At 42.9% G+C, this 12,439-nt stretch overlaps 1 protein-coding gene across 3 annotated transcripts in view; it reads left to right on the top strand.

Moving 5' to 3' along the window:
* GUK1 (guanylate kinase 1) overlaps positions 1-12,439 on the top strand; it is a 345,694-nt gene that overhangs the window by 299,554 nt on the left and 33,701 nt on the right. For all 3 annotated transcript variants that reach the window (XM_069647070.1, XM_069647072.1, XM_069647071.1), the window contains exon 6: positions 2,254-2,338. In XM_069647070.1, the coding sequence (XP_069503171.1) occupies positions 2,254-2,338 (85 nt within the window). The remainder of the gene's footprint in view (positions 1-2,253; positions 2,339-12,439) is intronic.

Raw genomic sequence — 12,439 nt, 5'->3', positions numbered from 1 at the left:
GCCAGGCCCCTACAGATACTGGCCTTTGGTCCTTGGATTTCACCTCAACCTACACTTCCACCACACAATAGATGAGGGATGTGGAGAGAACGGAGGCTCTTTCCTCCTCAGCTCTTCCATGAAAGAATTCTGCAGGTTATGGACATTTTGTGCCATCAACTGTCCCATTCTCCACCAGCAGATGGAGGGGCCTTTGGAAGAGGTTCTAGGCTCAAGACAAAACATGCATTCCTTTTCAGTTGGTTGAATTTTAAGGAACACCAAAGGCTTGGGATGCCTACCAATAGATGGCTGGACGTTAAAGACTCACCCCCAAGGCCAAATATTTGCCTGCCCTTGTACCTACCATTCCAGTGCACAGTAATCTCAGAGGCTGTTTCACAAGGCTGGTCCCCCTCTTGCTCATCAGCAGGTCAGTTGGGTACTCTTCTCCATTGGGTAATGTGGAGACGACCCTGGGCGCAGGGGAAATAAATATTATGCCAACTGCTGTGGTGAGATTGTAGATTTCCTCTGCCCACTCACTGCACTACAAAGGGCCTGTTTTTTTACAGGTCTCTCAGAGGCCAATACAATGGCGCAAATCATTCTTGGGGCATCTGCAGGAGGTGAGTGAAACGAGTGGAAAGAGGAAGGTTTGGCCGTGAACCTGTTGTCTGCCTACGTGGTAGTGAGGGTACACCAGAGTAAAAGTGATGCTGAGATGCTGATTATGAGCACACAGCAGTTACATGCTGGGAGTTGTGGGGCGTCAGTCTACAATAAAGAACTTAAACTGTATGTATGCGAAGTGCATGCTTTGTTGTGAGTGAGTCCTAATACTCCCTAATGTTGTAAAAAAGTCAAGAGAAAGTCCATGTAAGTTACTTTGTTGAGGTGAAAATTCCTGCTGCGCCCCAGTGTGATACCAGAGATGACGGACCTTATCCAATACAGCAGAGCAGGCTACACTGTTCATTCCGGGATGGGGAAATCAAGGAATAAACTAGTTGAGAGAAAGAGGTGCACTGAAAGAAAGAACCTGAGAATGAATGTAAGAGAAGAAAAGTATGTTATTAGCTACGTGAAGTGAATTACCTTTTTTAAACATCGAGATTTGATTGTGTAACGTCATCATGCAGTGACCCACTACAGTATTCTCATGCATTCGCCAAGCTCTAGTTTCCTGTCCTTCCGACACTGTTCTTTCTATAATCTTTTCGCTGAAACGGACCAGTGATATGATTGAATGTGTGGTTCCACCTCTGACCATAAACTCCAATTCTCTAGATAAAAGCAATGTGTAAGGTGGTATTCTATTGCCTAAAGTACTTCTTCGTAAGAGCGTTTCTGGGCCACCAAACAACCATTAACCCAAAGTTTTCTATTTGCTAAGTCATGGTGTTTCTGTCTATTGCTAGATTTATAAACACTTATAATGTCCCTCCTCCCCCTCCGTTTTCACATAGTGGTTCATTAAAAAGCCATTTCACTCATCCCATCTCTCAAGGGTCCTGGGTACTCTGTAATGAGCCCATAAAAAGTGGTCAGTGTAATCCTGTTATTTCACATCCTGATTTGATGTGATGGGCTTGCAAAATGTGAACATTTATTACACCCTTGCATTTTTATTAAAGTTGCCACACCCCTAACCAGGTCTGATTGTAAAGCAGCCACATCGTCTTTCAGCCACTTGTTTCTTGATAATAATGCATACCTCTTTTGAAGTAACCGTTTCTCTTGAAGCGTAATTCTATTCCTGGAGTCAATTTACATTTGGGGACTCTGTCCGTAAATCTCTCCCCATTCTAGATGGTTACAGTTTAAAATGTAGATACACATCCCTTTCAGCTGTTTGTGTTGTGCCCTTTGAGGCAAACAAGGTTTTTTTCATTAAGGAATACATTAAACTAATGTTCCATCAGAGGCCAAAATGTTTTATCACAACTTGGGACAGGAACTGAATGTGTAGCTGTAGCAATTTTGTAATTTTACTAGTGTTAAAACATATGAAAGTGCTAAACGCTGTCCAATTTTTGGCACTCATTCCTTATACATTTGGTCTGACGTGGAGAGATAGCAACTTGAATTTTTAAGAACTGGACTTGATGTACACTTTTCATAAGATCTGTGAATCCCTATTGCTACTTTAGTCTTTCACTTGTGAATTGTTTAAAAGATCAACTGTATATGCGTACTAACTTGAAAGGCTTGTTTTCATTTCTCGAAAAGCGATGAAGTTAGCCTATCTTAAGTTTTTTATTTTCTATAAAGGAAAAAAGATTAAGAGACAGGAAAACAGAGTCTGAAGAGAGTTTACAAAAGAGATTAAAAGCAGCTCTAAGTGACATGGAAATTAGTAAGTATTGATTTATTAACTTGAAATGGAAATATTTCTCTATATTAAGAAAATGTAAGGCCTTTTTTGCTAAATGTACATGTTCTTAATGCTACTGTAATTCAAGGATGCCTTGAATCATTGTGGGGGTGAAGAGGCGGCGACTGGGGTCTTCACCCTGCTGCACGTTTATGTAAAAAAAAAAAAAGGACTGCGACTTTGGTTTTGGCCTCCCTTTTTAACCAGCACATTGGTTGAAAAAAGAAAATTGACTTGTCGAGCTATTCCGCAAAACTTTTTACCGGAGGTCATTAGTAGAACTTTTCCCTGCGATGTAATTCCTGTAAATTTTCAAAGCACAGATAAAAACCCTGTAGCTTTCAGATTCTGAGCATTTGTTTCTGGGGCTTGTAAGTCGTCAATTCACATGCTATGCATAGTCCTTCATGATGTAGTTGGCTCTGAGTATTTTTTCGAATTTATAAAAAATGGGCATCAACACGGACATTTCTGTCACATCCTACGTGTACAGTGACCCACAAGAAATTTTAAAAATGAGATCTAAAGATAGTTTTACACAGATGACGCTGAGTGAGTGCGGCTGCTATGGCATTTAGGTGTACAGTAAGGAGAGCAGGTTGGGATTATATTCATACATATATAACCAAACTTGTACACTGCTTAGGTTTTGTCCATAGTGCAATTTAAAACTCTCCCGGCTACATACATACACGGTGTGTGATAATGGTTTACCCTGAGACCACGCTGAAACTTTCAGAACTCTAGGCCAAGGTTTCAGACGCAGGGGCCAGAGCCGACCCCAAACAGCCACACAGAGGTGCTGGCAGAAAAGGCCTTGCAGCCAATCCCCAGCTCCGACAGCTTGTCGAAATTTAGTTATTTAAAAAAAAAAAAGAATCTTATTAGTGCATATGGTTAAACAACAAACCTTTCACACTACCATTAAAACTAAACATGGTACTAGACATATAAATTGTACCTTTCTACAAGGTAATACAATTCCAAACATAATCATAACAATATTGTAAAAAATGTGCAAATCTAGCAAATTACAAACTCATCCATTTGGCAATGCAATTAAACCTTGCCCTTCAGTCCATACATGGAATGCTGCTGCTGAAATCACAAATGCTTTTGCCCCGTATATGGAGCTCCAAAACTGGTCTGTGGTGATAATATACACAGTAGGTGCAAAACAAATGTAATTCTTTACATAACAGGATACTAAAGTGGTGCATTGTCAAGAGGTGGCGAGCGGTTTCTAATGTCTGGCTACACAAACAACATAACTGGTCGTCATGAGGTAGTTTGTGCAAAAGTCCAAGTTGTTTGTATGTGGGAAGATGTTAAAACGTAGCTAAACAATAAATCTATGTACGTTCAAAGGGCAAAGAGTTGTTAAATAGGTGCACATTTGATCACGACGAAAACTGTGTACTATAGATCTTGTATATTTTCATATTATTCTACCAGGCGAGAGTACACAGCGCCCCGAAAATCACACTTCCAAATGGGTTTTTCTTTGGTCATTAGCTAGGAGCTTTTCAGTTTAAATATGTACTAGATGTGACCAAATTACACCTTTTTTATTAAAATTTTGTACGTTTGTGAGGAGTCAAAAGTAGTTCCAGGTAGCTGTTGGCTTCAAGATAACCAGACTCCCCTAGGCTAAAAGCAGGAACTAAATAGCTCACAGCAATTTCAAACCCTGATGGCTGAGGTACTGCTTTCAAACAAGACAAACCAGACACGCAAGCCACTCTTCTAGACAAACTCATAGAGGAGGCACATATTCAGAACTGCAGTTGATGAGGCTCTAGAGAGCCAAAAAGGATCATGGCACTCTGGTCCTTTTGGCACACAACATATACACAACCAACCAGACATCGATGGGAACAGGTCATTTATTCAGGGTCACAGGCTCCGCAAATTACATCCTCTTCACCTTCTGGAAACGTGTAGAGGTAAGCCAAGGGAAAGAGGACAGCGCACACAAAGATCTTCCTCGTCAAAGCAACAACCGTCCTCTTCAAAGCAACTACTCACAAATTCCAGTCCCCTCGCATACACCTCCTAGGACACATAGAACATTTCACCCACGCATGAGAAGACAGAACATCAGACTTGTGGGTGTTAGACACAGTAACCAAGGGTTACTTCAAGTAACTTCATCCTCCATGCAGTCTACCTCTGCTGGACAGAAGAATGCCAAAAGAACACACAACTGCTGAAGAAGGAAATGAAGGTCCTTCTACTAAAGAACACCATTACTCCTGTACCTTAGCACCAGGTAAACGGCGGCATTTACTTAATTCCTTTTTAGCTCCAAAAAGACCCCTAAAAAAACTGGTACTAGTCTTGAGTGCAGCAAAAGTATGCAAAACACCCAAAGTTCAGAATAACACTTCAGGAAGTCATTCTCATCTTGAAAAAAGGATACACATTTCAACACTAGACATGAAAGATTCATACATTTTTATTGCCATGTTCCCCAGTCACAGAAAAGTTCTAGGTTTCAAGGCACCAAACATAACACTACCAGTATTACCTTTTGTAATAGCGAAAATGCATTGGCACCTCATGTGCTCACAAAGGTCTTTGGTAGTTGTTGGGAAAGATTTTCTCTTTTGTACCTTTCCCTCCATTGATGTATATGGGGCTACTAATTATCCCCAATCAGCAAAAATAAGGGTTTCTTTTTGCTGATTGACAATACTTAGTAGCCCCATACCTTCATCTTTTGGTCACTTTTTATGTGCCTAAGAAAGGCTGGTGGTACGTTTACTGTTATTTATTTTAGTTGTGCACTTTTATTATTACCATAAATGGCACCTAAAGATGGCTTGAACCCTAAAAGACCACAAGGGTTTTCACTTTTTCTTTGGCCTTTGTTCATTTTAGTTTGGCCTTCTTCATTCCCCCACAGGTTAGTAAATCCCATATAAGGTCATGCACTTGCCCCGGAAAGCTTCTGCATTTGCGGGCTATTGAGCCTTTGTGTCTGAGCCCAACGGAGCGGTCTGGGACTGTCTTGTCCCACTCCACACCCCTTGTTACCAAAGAGTCTGCTGATGGGTAGATGTGTAACCAGTAGTTGTCCCTGATTGGACAACTACTGGACGTTTGAATGTGGCAGATCCTTTCCATTGGTGGGCTTGCTTCCAGCTCCAAATATGGATAAGAGGAGGACTCTTGTAGACATTCTTCAGATCTACGTTGGAGCCACGAATCCTACGACAAAGAGCAGCATGCCGTCAACCCGAGGATGACTTCTGCAGTGGACCTGCATCCTCTGCAGTCACTGGCCTGGTGAAGCCCTGCTCCTTTGCAAGATCTCGGAAGACCCTTGTTGGTGCTTTAGCTCTTTGGCTAGTGGGACCTACTAGTCTTGCTACTTGTGGTTGCATGCCCCAAGAGTCTTCGAAGTGACCCTAGTATGACCAGCTCCCCTCGTAGGGTAGTACCTCGCCAAAGATGTTGCTGTGCCACGTTCAAGCCAGAACCTTTGGTGGTAGCCAGCTTATGCCATAACTTTCCTTCTCCTGTGATTTCAGCTTCCTAAAATCAAGGGACCCCTAAAATCAAGGGACCCTGTCCTAGAGAAGCTTCTGTGACCTTGTCTATAAGATCGCCCTTCATCTACATAGGGTGACCGTCGCTGGAGCTCAAGTTCCTCCATCCCGTGAAGCATCCTAAAGTTGCCTGCACCGTAAAAGTCTGCATTCTACATCCTATGGTGTTGCATCTTGAAGTTGGACCAAACTCTAAGAAGCACTCTAACCTGCAACCCCTTGGCACCCCTCAACCAAACAAAGGACAGAAGATGGTGATGAGCTACCCCTTCCAGTAAGCAACTCTTCACTTGTTGGCCTTGTTGCATGCCCCCCCCCCCCTTTATCCACACTCTACCTCCTCGACTTGCTGGTCTTGTTCCCTCACCCCTTGCTTTAAGCTAGTCCTTTTTGCCCACCCCCTTCATGGGTCCCACTCCCCCACATCCTTTCTATGTGTTTGGAACATTTTCCACGGCCAATGACCAGGGGTCCACTAATTCATCTACAGCGCCTGGGAAGACCTTTGTCTGTGCCTTCCTCCCCTAGACTGGTGGATCTCATCAGTCTCCCGTCCTGCAATGCCATGCTGCCTTTGGTGGACTTTGGAAGTGTCCCTGCCCATCCATTGAAGAGGCACCTCTGCTGCAGCAGATGCTGAGCCAGGTTGTAGCTTGGGACTCTGCAGATACTCAGGTTCTGGCACACAAACATTGTCACCTGAAGCATCTGTTCTCTTGAAGAGTGGACTGTATGGTGCACGATTTCAGCTGCTGCAAAGTCCTACACCTGTTCATCCTTTACTGGGTTGTCTTCACTGCCTCGCCTCACCTGCTATTTCCTTGGCGTCCTCCATTGTGGTAGAAGCAGTTGTAGTTGTCCAGGTTTGGTGTCATGTTCCACTCCGGGTCTCATGGAACCGCATCTGCTCCAGAAATTGGAACTGCCACATACTGTGACCCAAACCAGATTCAAATTCTCCCCCTGGACTGCCTGCAACCGGATCAATGGTGTGGGTGAGTGCCCTCTGCATTTATAACTTATATGGGTCTAATTGATTGTTTGCAAAATGTAAGGGAGCAGGGCATACTTTCCACTCTTCCCTCCCTTGCCCCTATAGATTGCATTAGCGTATAGTCTCCTTTCTAACTACTACCCTTAGCTGTTCTGGATTAGGGTTCCTCCCGGGATAACCCCATAGAATGTAAGAATTGGGGTTGTAGAATAAGCCATTTCATCTAAGTCACGCAAAGCACAGCACCGCTCTGTAACCTTTACTGGAAGTTCGCCTGTATTTAGAAGCCAGATGTGCAATGTGTTGTGGTGGTTCAAATTAGCTCAAAAGTCAAGCCTTTGCTCTTGGAAAATGTCTTCGTCTACGGGGCAGTGCTTTTTTACACACCTCATTTTCCAACCCAAAACAGATGCTCTTAAAGATGTAGGCAGCTGCATACATGTTTCATCCTTATTAGGAATCATCAGTGCAGTATACTCTGAATTCTTGTGGATGGTGTGTATTTAGCAAACACCAACAACATTTTGGTGTGTTTAAAAGGCTTGAAAGAAATGTGCACCTGAGATGTGAAAGCAAAGTTGCGCACAGTGCCACCCAGTAGCCCTCACTTTAAGTGCACCTGCAGTTAGTAGTCGAATGGGCGATGCTTTGTGGGTATGAAAATTAGCTCAAATGTCAAGCCTTTTCTCAAAGAAAAGCAATGCTTTTTTATACATAGCATTTTGCACCTCAATGCAAACAGCTCAGAGGTTGGTAAGGTCAAGTGTTTAAAAAAAATAAAAGAACCTTGCTCATTCACTAGCTTGGCCTCTTGGAACACCCAGTTAGTTCTGAAAATAATTCCTACCAGTATGTTAGTGTTGTAATTTCAAAACTAATTCAAATAACTTACCCCAATGGTTTTTGGTTCACCTTCATGGAATTGTTACCATCATTGTATCTTGTGTGTGTGTATATATGGTAGTTTTGTTTAAAATGCAGTAAAATTAATAACTTGTGTGTGAACGTTTATGGAACATGCATATGCTTGATTAGCTTTTTTCCACATCTATTCTTTTCGCTCTGCCACAAGCAACTGCAGGCCAATGTTGAAACTTGTGTCAGCAAAGATTTTGCAAATTCAGCTTCAGTCCCAAATTCAAACTAAAATGTTTAGCATATTCTTGAGTGCCACTGAGACTACTTTGGGATAAGATTGGCATAGGTTGCATTTAGTATTTATTTTGTGTGTAAACTGCATCAGTTTCACATAAAACCAACAATCGGTCATGTCTTAGTCATTTACAAAACCGTTAAACAACCAGCAATAATAAAGAATAACATCACATATTAATGCAACCAACAAACATAAAAACCTCATAAATAAGCCCCAACGACACAAAACACACACATCCACCCCTCACCTCCACAACACAAAGCTACTTCCCTACATCATCTACAAAGCACCCCAGCGACGAAAATCAGCCATACCAACTATTAAACGCTGTCCACAACTCAAGATAAATATCCTCCCTGCCTCTATTCAACATCACCTTCGCATAGCTGGGCAGAACCTGCATTTCCACCAACCAATTTTCCACACATGCTTTCTTTCTAGTTTTCTAAACTTTTAAAATCGGCTTTGACGTAACCACCAATGCTTTATTGATCCATTCCTCATATTCTCCAGCAACCTCACATCTCCTGTCAAATGGCAACAAAACACCTTGAGCAAGCAAACTAGGTAATTCAATATTCAGCACCACATCCACCCAATTCTAAACTTTTCCCTAGAACCCACTCGCATTCAAGCAGTTCCAAAGCACATGCAGAAAAGGGCCCCTACCTCCACCACAACCCCAGCAAGTATCATCCAACAGTCCCAAACAACCATATGCACAGGTTTCCAATAATATCCCTCTAAAATCCTTTGTCTAATCAACCTCAAATTCTTTTCCAGTCTGGACCTGAAACCAACGTTGAGCAGTCCGCCCTACTCACCATGCGAAATCGCATAACCCAGATCATCCGACCAAACCTGGCTCAGCTTATCCCAGAAGTCAGAATGTGATTGTTCCATAGGCATCACAGCAGTAGAAGTAGATACCATGCATTGTGACCTATCAAAGATTTTGCAGAATTCTGGCTTAGCATCTCTCCCCCTCCCCTCTAGACCTTTTTCTTTCATCAACTTGAATAATGACGCGGATTACCTCCTTAAAGCACCCATCAAATTTGTATCCACTGTGCTCGTTCAATTCGTGTTAAACTTTTTTTTAGTGATTACACATGGTTAAGCATGTGGAACTGTACCCAATATGAAATTTGTGAGAATCTGAACATAGTGTTTCAGTGTGTCCTAAATCTTGGGTGTCCCCCTCGTTCTTTTATTTAATGTCTAGCTCGCTGCATTCCTACCACCACTTCAATATATGCATATTTGTTTTCTTGGAGCAATGCCAAAGGATAGTCACCACTGGATGTGTTCAAGGTGCCTTTGAATTAATTGGACGAAGACTGAACTAATATATACACACTGGTACAATTAATGCCCTCTTGAATATGAAGGTGGGGTGGGGAGGGTACTACTGAACGGTTATCTTGGAGGTGGGGTTGAAGGAAAGATGTCACTTAAGCTGCATGTTCGAAAACGTAGCATAGTTCAGACTTGGATCTGGTCTCAAACTGCAGAAGATATTGAGTGGGAGGACATTTACAGAACCATTGTCAAACTGGTATGTTTATACCTTTTTTTAAGCGCTCTTTTGGCATTTACAAAAACTATGACACTAGTTCATAGATGTCTTAGGGAAAGCCCCCGTGAAGGATTGGATTAGTCACTATGTACCCTGGGGATCTTTGAGATCAGAGAACTTGGGACAGATCACATGCCCACCATATAAGATTTCAAATGGCCAGGGTAAGGCGGTTCCTATGATGGCAGCGCAAAAATTGAATAACCTACCGTTCAGGCTCAGACTGGAGTCCAGTTACATAGTTGTTAGGTAAGATTTCCACAGAGCTGGTAAATCTTCCTTTCCTGGTTCAACCCCAGACCCTTTTGCTTTTCTAGTGGGATATTTTTCATTAATACCTCATTGAGTGGGATCCTTTTTCCACACTCACCTATTCATTAACTCTTTTTATGGGTGTCATTTTTAAGACTCTCCATAGTGTCTTTTTAAAGTTATCATGTCTAACAAGTTATTGGCAATAAGTGCCTGTTGCTGTGTTGCCCTAGGGGCTCCCCATTTAACTTTCTTGTGCTAACCTTGAGTGAACTACAGTTCCCAAGGGTAGAAAGGATCTTTGGCTCCCTTTTACATTTTATTCTGTGAAACCAGCACACCCCACCTTATGTGGAGTGCTGGAGAGATACAATGTATCCTCTTTCACATTAAGACTGTAACAATTCTGTTACAGTGACAAGCTTACCTTTAATGGCTGGTGGCAGTGATGCCTATTACTAATTTGGTGCACCTTTACCGCGGGCTGTAATCACAGCTGCAGTAAAGGCACCTAAGGGGCACCTAATTTTACCAAAATGGCCTCTGCCTTCTTTTTCTGCCATGTTAGTGTTTGTCGTTTCTTGTTCCTTCCCCTGACATCCAGGGCGGGAAATTCCTTTGAGTTTTGTCTTTGGCTGGAGTCCCCTGGACACCCTGCCCAGGCTCCAGTCAGTCTGTAAGCACAGGAAGTGTATGATGAGTCCATTGCCCTCATCCTTTGTCTTACGCCTTCCTTCAAATGGGACAAATCCCAGTGGAGGGGAGGGGGGCTGGCTGTCCTGATTGGACAGCCAGACTCCCCCTTTCTTGTAAAATGCAGGTAGAGAATGCAGAGGTTGTGCTGTAGTTCCTGATAAATACTGGAAGCTGAAGTCATGTCGACCACTGGAACAGAAAACCGAAGAGGATGACGAAGGAAAAGCGGCGGGAATGATTTCCAGCAACCAGAGAGCCTGCTGTGTAACCGGAGCCTGCTGCAGCCCTTCCTTCTAATCGATCTGGGGTCTCTGGAAACGACCCGAACCCAGAGCCTGGTGAGACCCACTAGACTCAAGACCTGCATTTTGAGCCATCCCACGGGTTGCTGCGACCTTGCGTTCTTGCAATACCCCAATACCCTGGGACCTCCAGCCACTGTGCGGTGCACGGTCTTCCGAATTCCGAATCTCGCTGAAAATTCGTGGGCATCCTGGTTTATCTCCAGAGACACAAATCGAGTCCAAAAAGTCCCCTCACAAGAGTGCTGGACCTTTTAAACAACGAGAATTCAACCACGATCTTCTGTCTTCTGTGCTCCTTGAAAAGGCGCCAAACCCGCAGAACCACATTCAGCCACAATAGAAATGTTGCCTAGAGCCGCCTTCTTCGATCCCTGCTGCAAAGTCCCTTCTGAGGTCTTGTGCTCAGTCTTCAGGACAAGGAATCCACTGACTGGGTATTTGGCTGCAGTCCCTGAAGTTCTCCTGCTGCAATTTCTTCTTCATTGCTGAGGTACTGTGTTGGCTTGGGTATATACTTACCTTAAGCCTGTTGGGATTTCTGTGTAGCTTTGGGGTGTCTTCTGTGATTGGGAGGCCCCTCATCCAGTGCACCCAGTCCCACTGTTAGAATTCTGCTGGGGTGTCTTCTGTGAAGCCCCTGGATCCTCTTCTAACCCTAGAAGTAAAGTACTAACCCGTTTGCCCAGTTTTCCTAAGGAACTCTGACTTTTGCTACTAAAGAACTTATTTTAACACTGCCTGTTGGTCACTAGTCCTTATGACTGCCCCCCTCCCCCCCTCTGCCACTGAGAACACTCATGCTCCAAGAATAAGGGAAAGACTTTGAAGGGATTGGGACTACTGCCTAGAAGAGAAATCAAGTGTTTTACTTTCTTGTAAAGAGTTGCTTGGTAAATGTAATTCTAAGAGTGAACAGTTACAAAAGTTCTTACTGATCTTGAATGTGTGATGCACTATTCTTAAAAGTATGGTTAACATCTTTTCTTCCTTAGCCACTCTTTTACCAGTCTAACATAAAGTAAATGTAAAGGTATTTTACTCTCCTGTGCTTAGGTTGTGCCTCTTTACAAAAGTAATGTGTTGGTTTCACCAGATTATTCCTGTAAGGTAATTGTATGAGTGTCCTTCAACTGTTGGTATCACCAGGGTTAGTCCTGTTAGGATAACTGTGAGAGTGTCCCCCAACTGGGTCTTGCTTCCCCTGATTTGCTGCTAGCCTGTACTTAATAAGTCTACATTAGGTTGTTGCCTACCTAGAATAACTATTCAGTAAAGTGTGACATGGGGTTTTACTTTCCCCTTCATAGTGAAGTTAAAGTATGTGGATTTTACTTACCTTATGTTAGCTGTTGGAAGGGCCTACTGCCCTTGCATTACCACAAGTCATCTGAAAGTAACCATTGGTCTTTTACTCCCAAAGAATAGGCTTGGCCTATATTAAATGTGTATAACAAGGTTTTGGCTTCCCTAGAACTACTGTTAGGTGTTCCAAATAAGGCTTATACTTGGGTCTGTGTACTTTCAAGTATAGTGTTGTTTTATATTGT

Source organism: Ambystoma mexicanum, chromosome 2q, assembly GCF_040938575.1.
Source record: "Ambystoma mexicanum isolate Mex_15411 chromosome 2q, UKY_AmexF1_1, whole genome shotgun sequence".
Taxonomy (NCBI): domain Eukaryota; kingdom Metazoa; phylum Chordata; class Amphibia; order Caudata; family Ambystomatidae; genus Ambystoma; species Ambystoma mexicanum.
The sequence above is the reverse complement of the archived record's forward strand: the minus strand, read 5'-3'. Positions and strand labels throughout refer to the sequence as shown.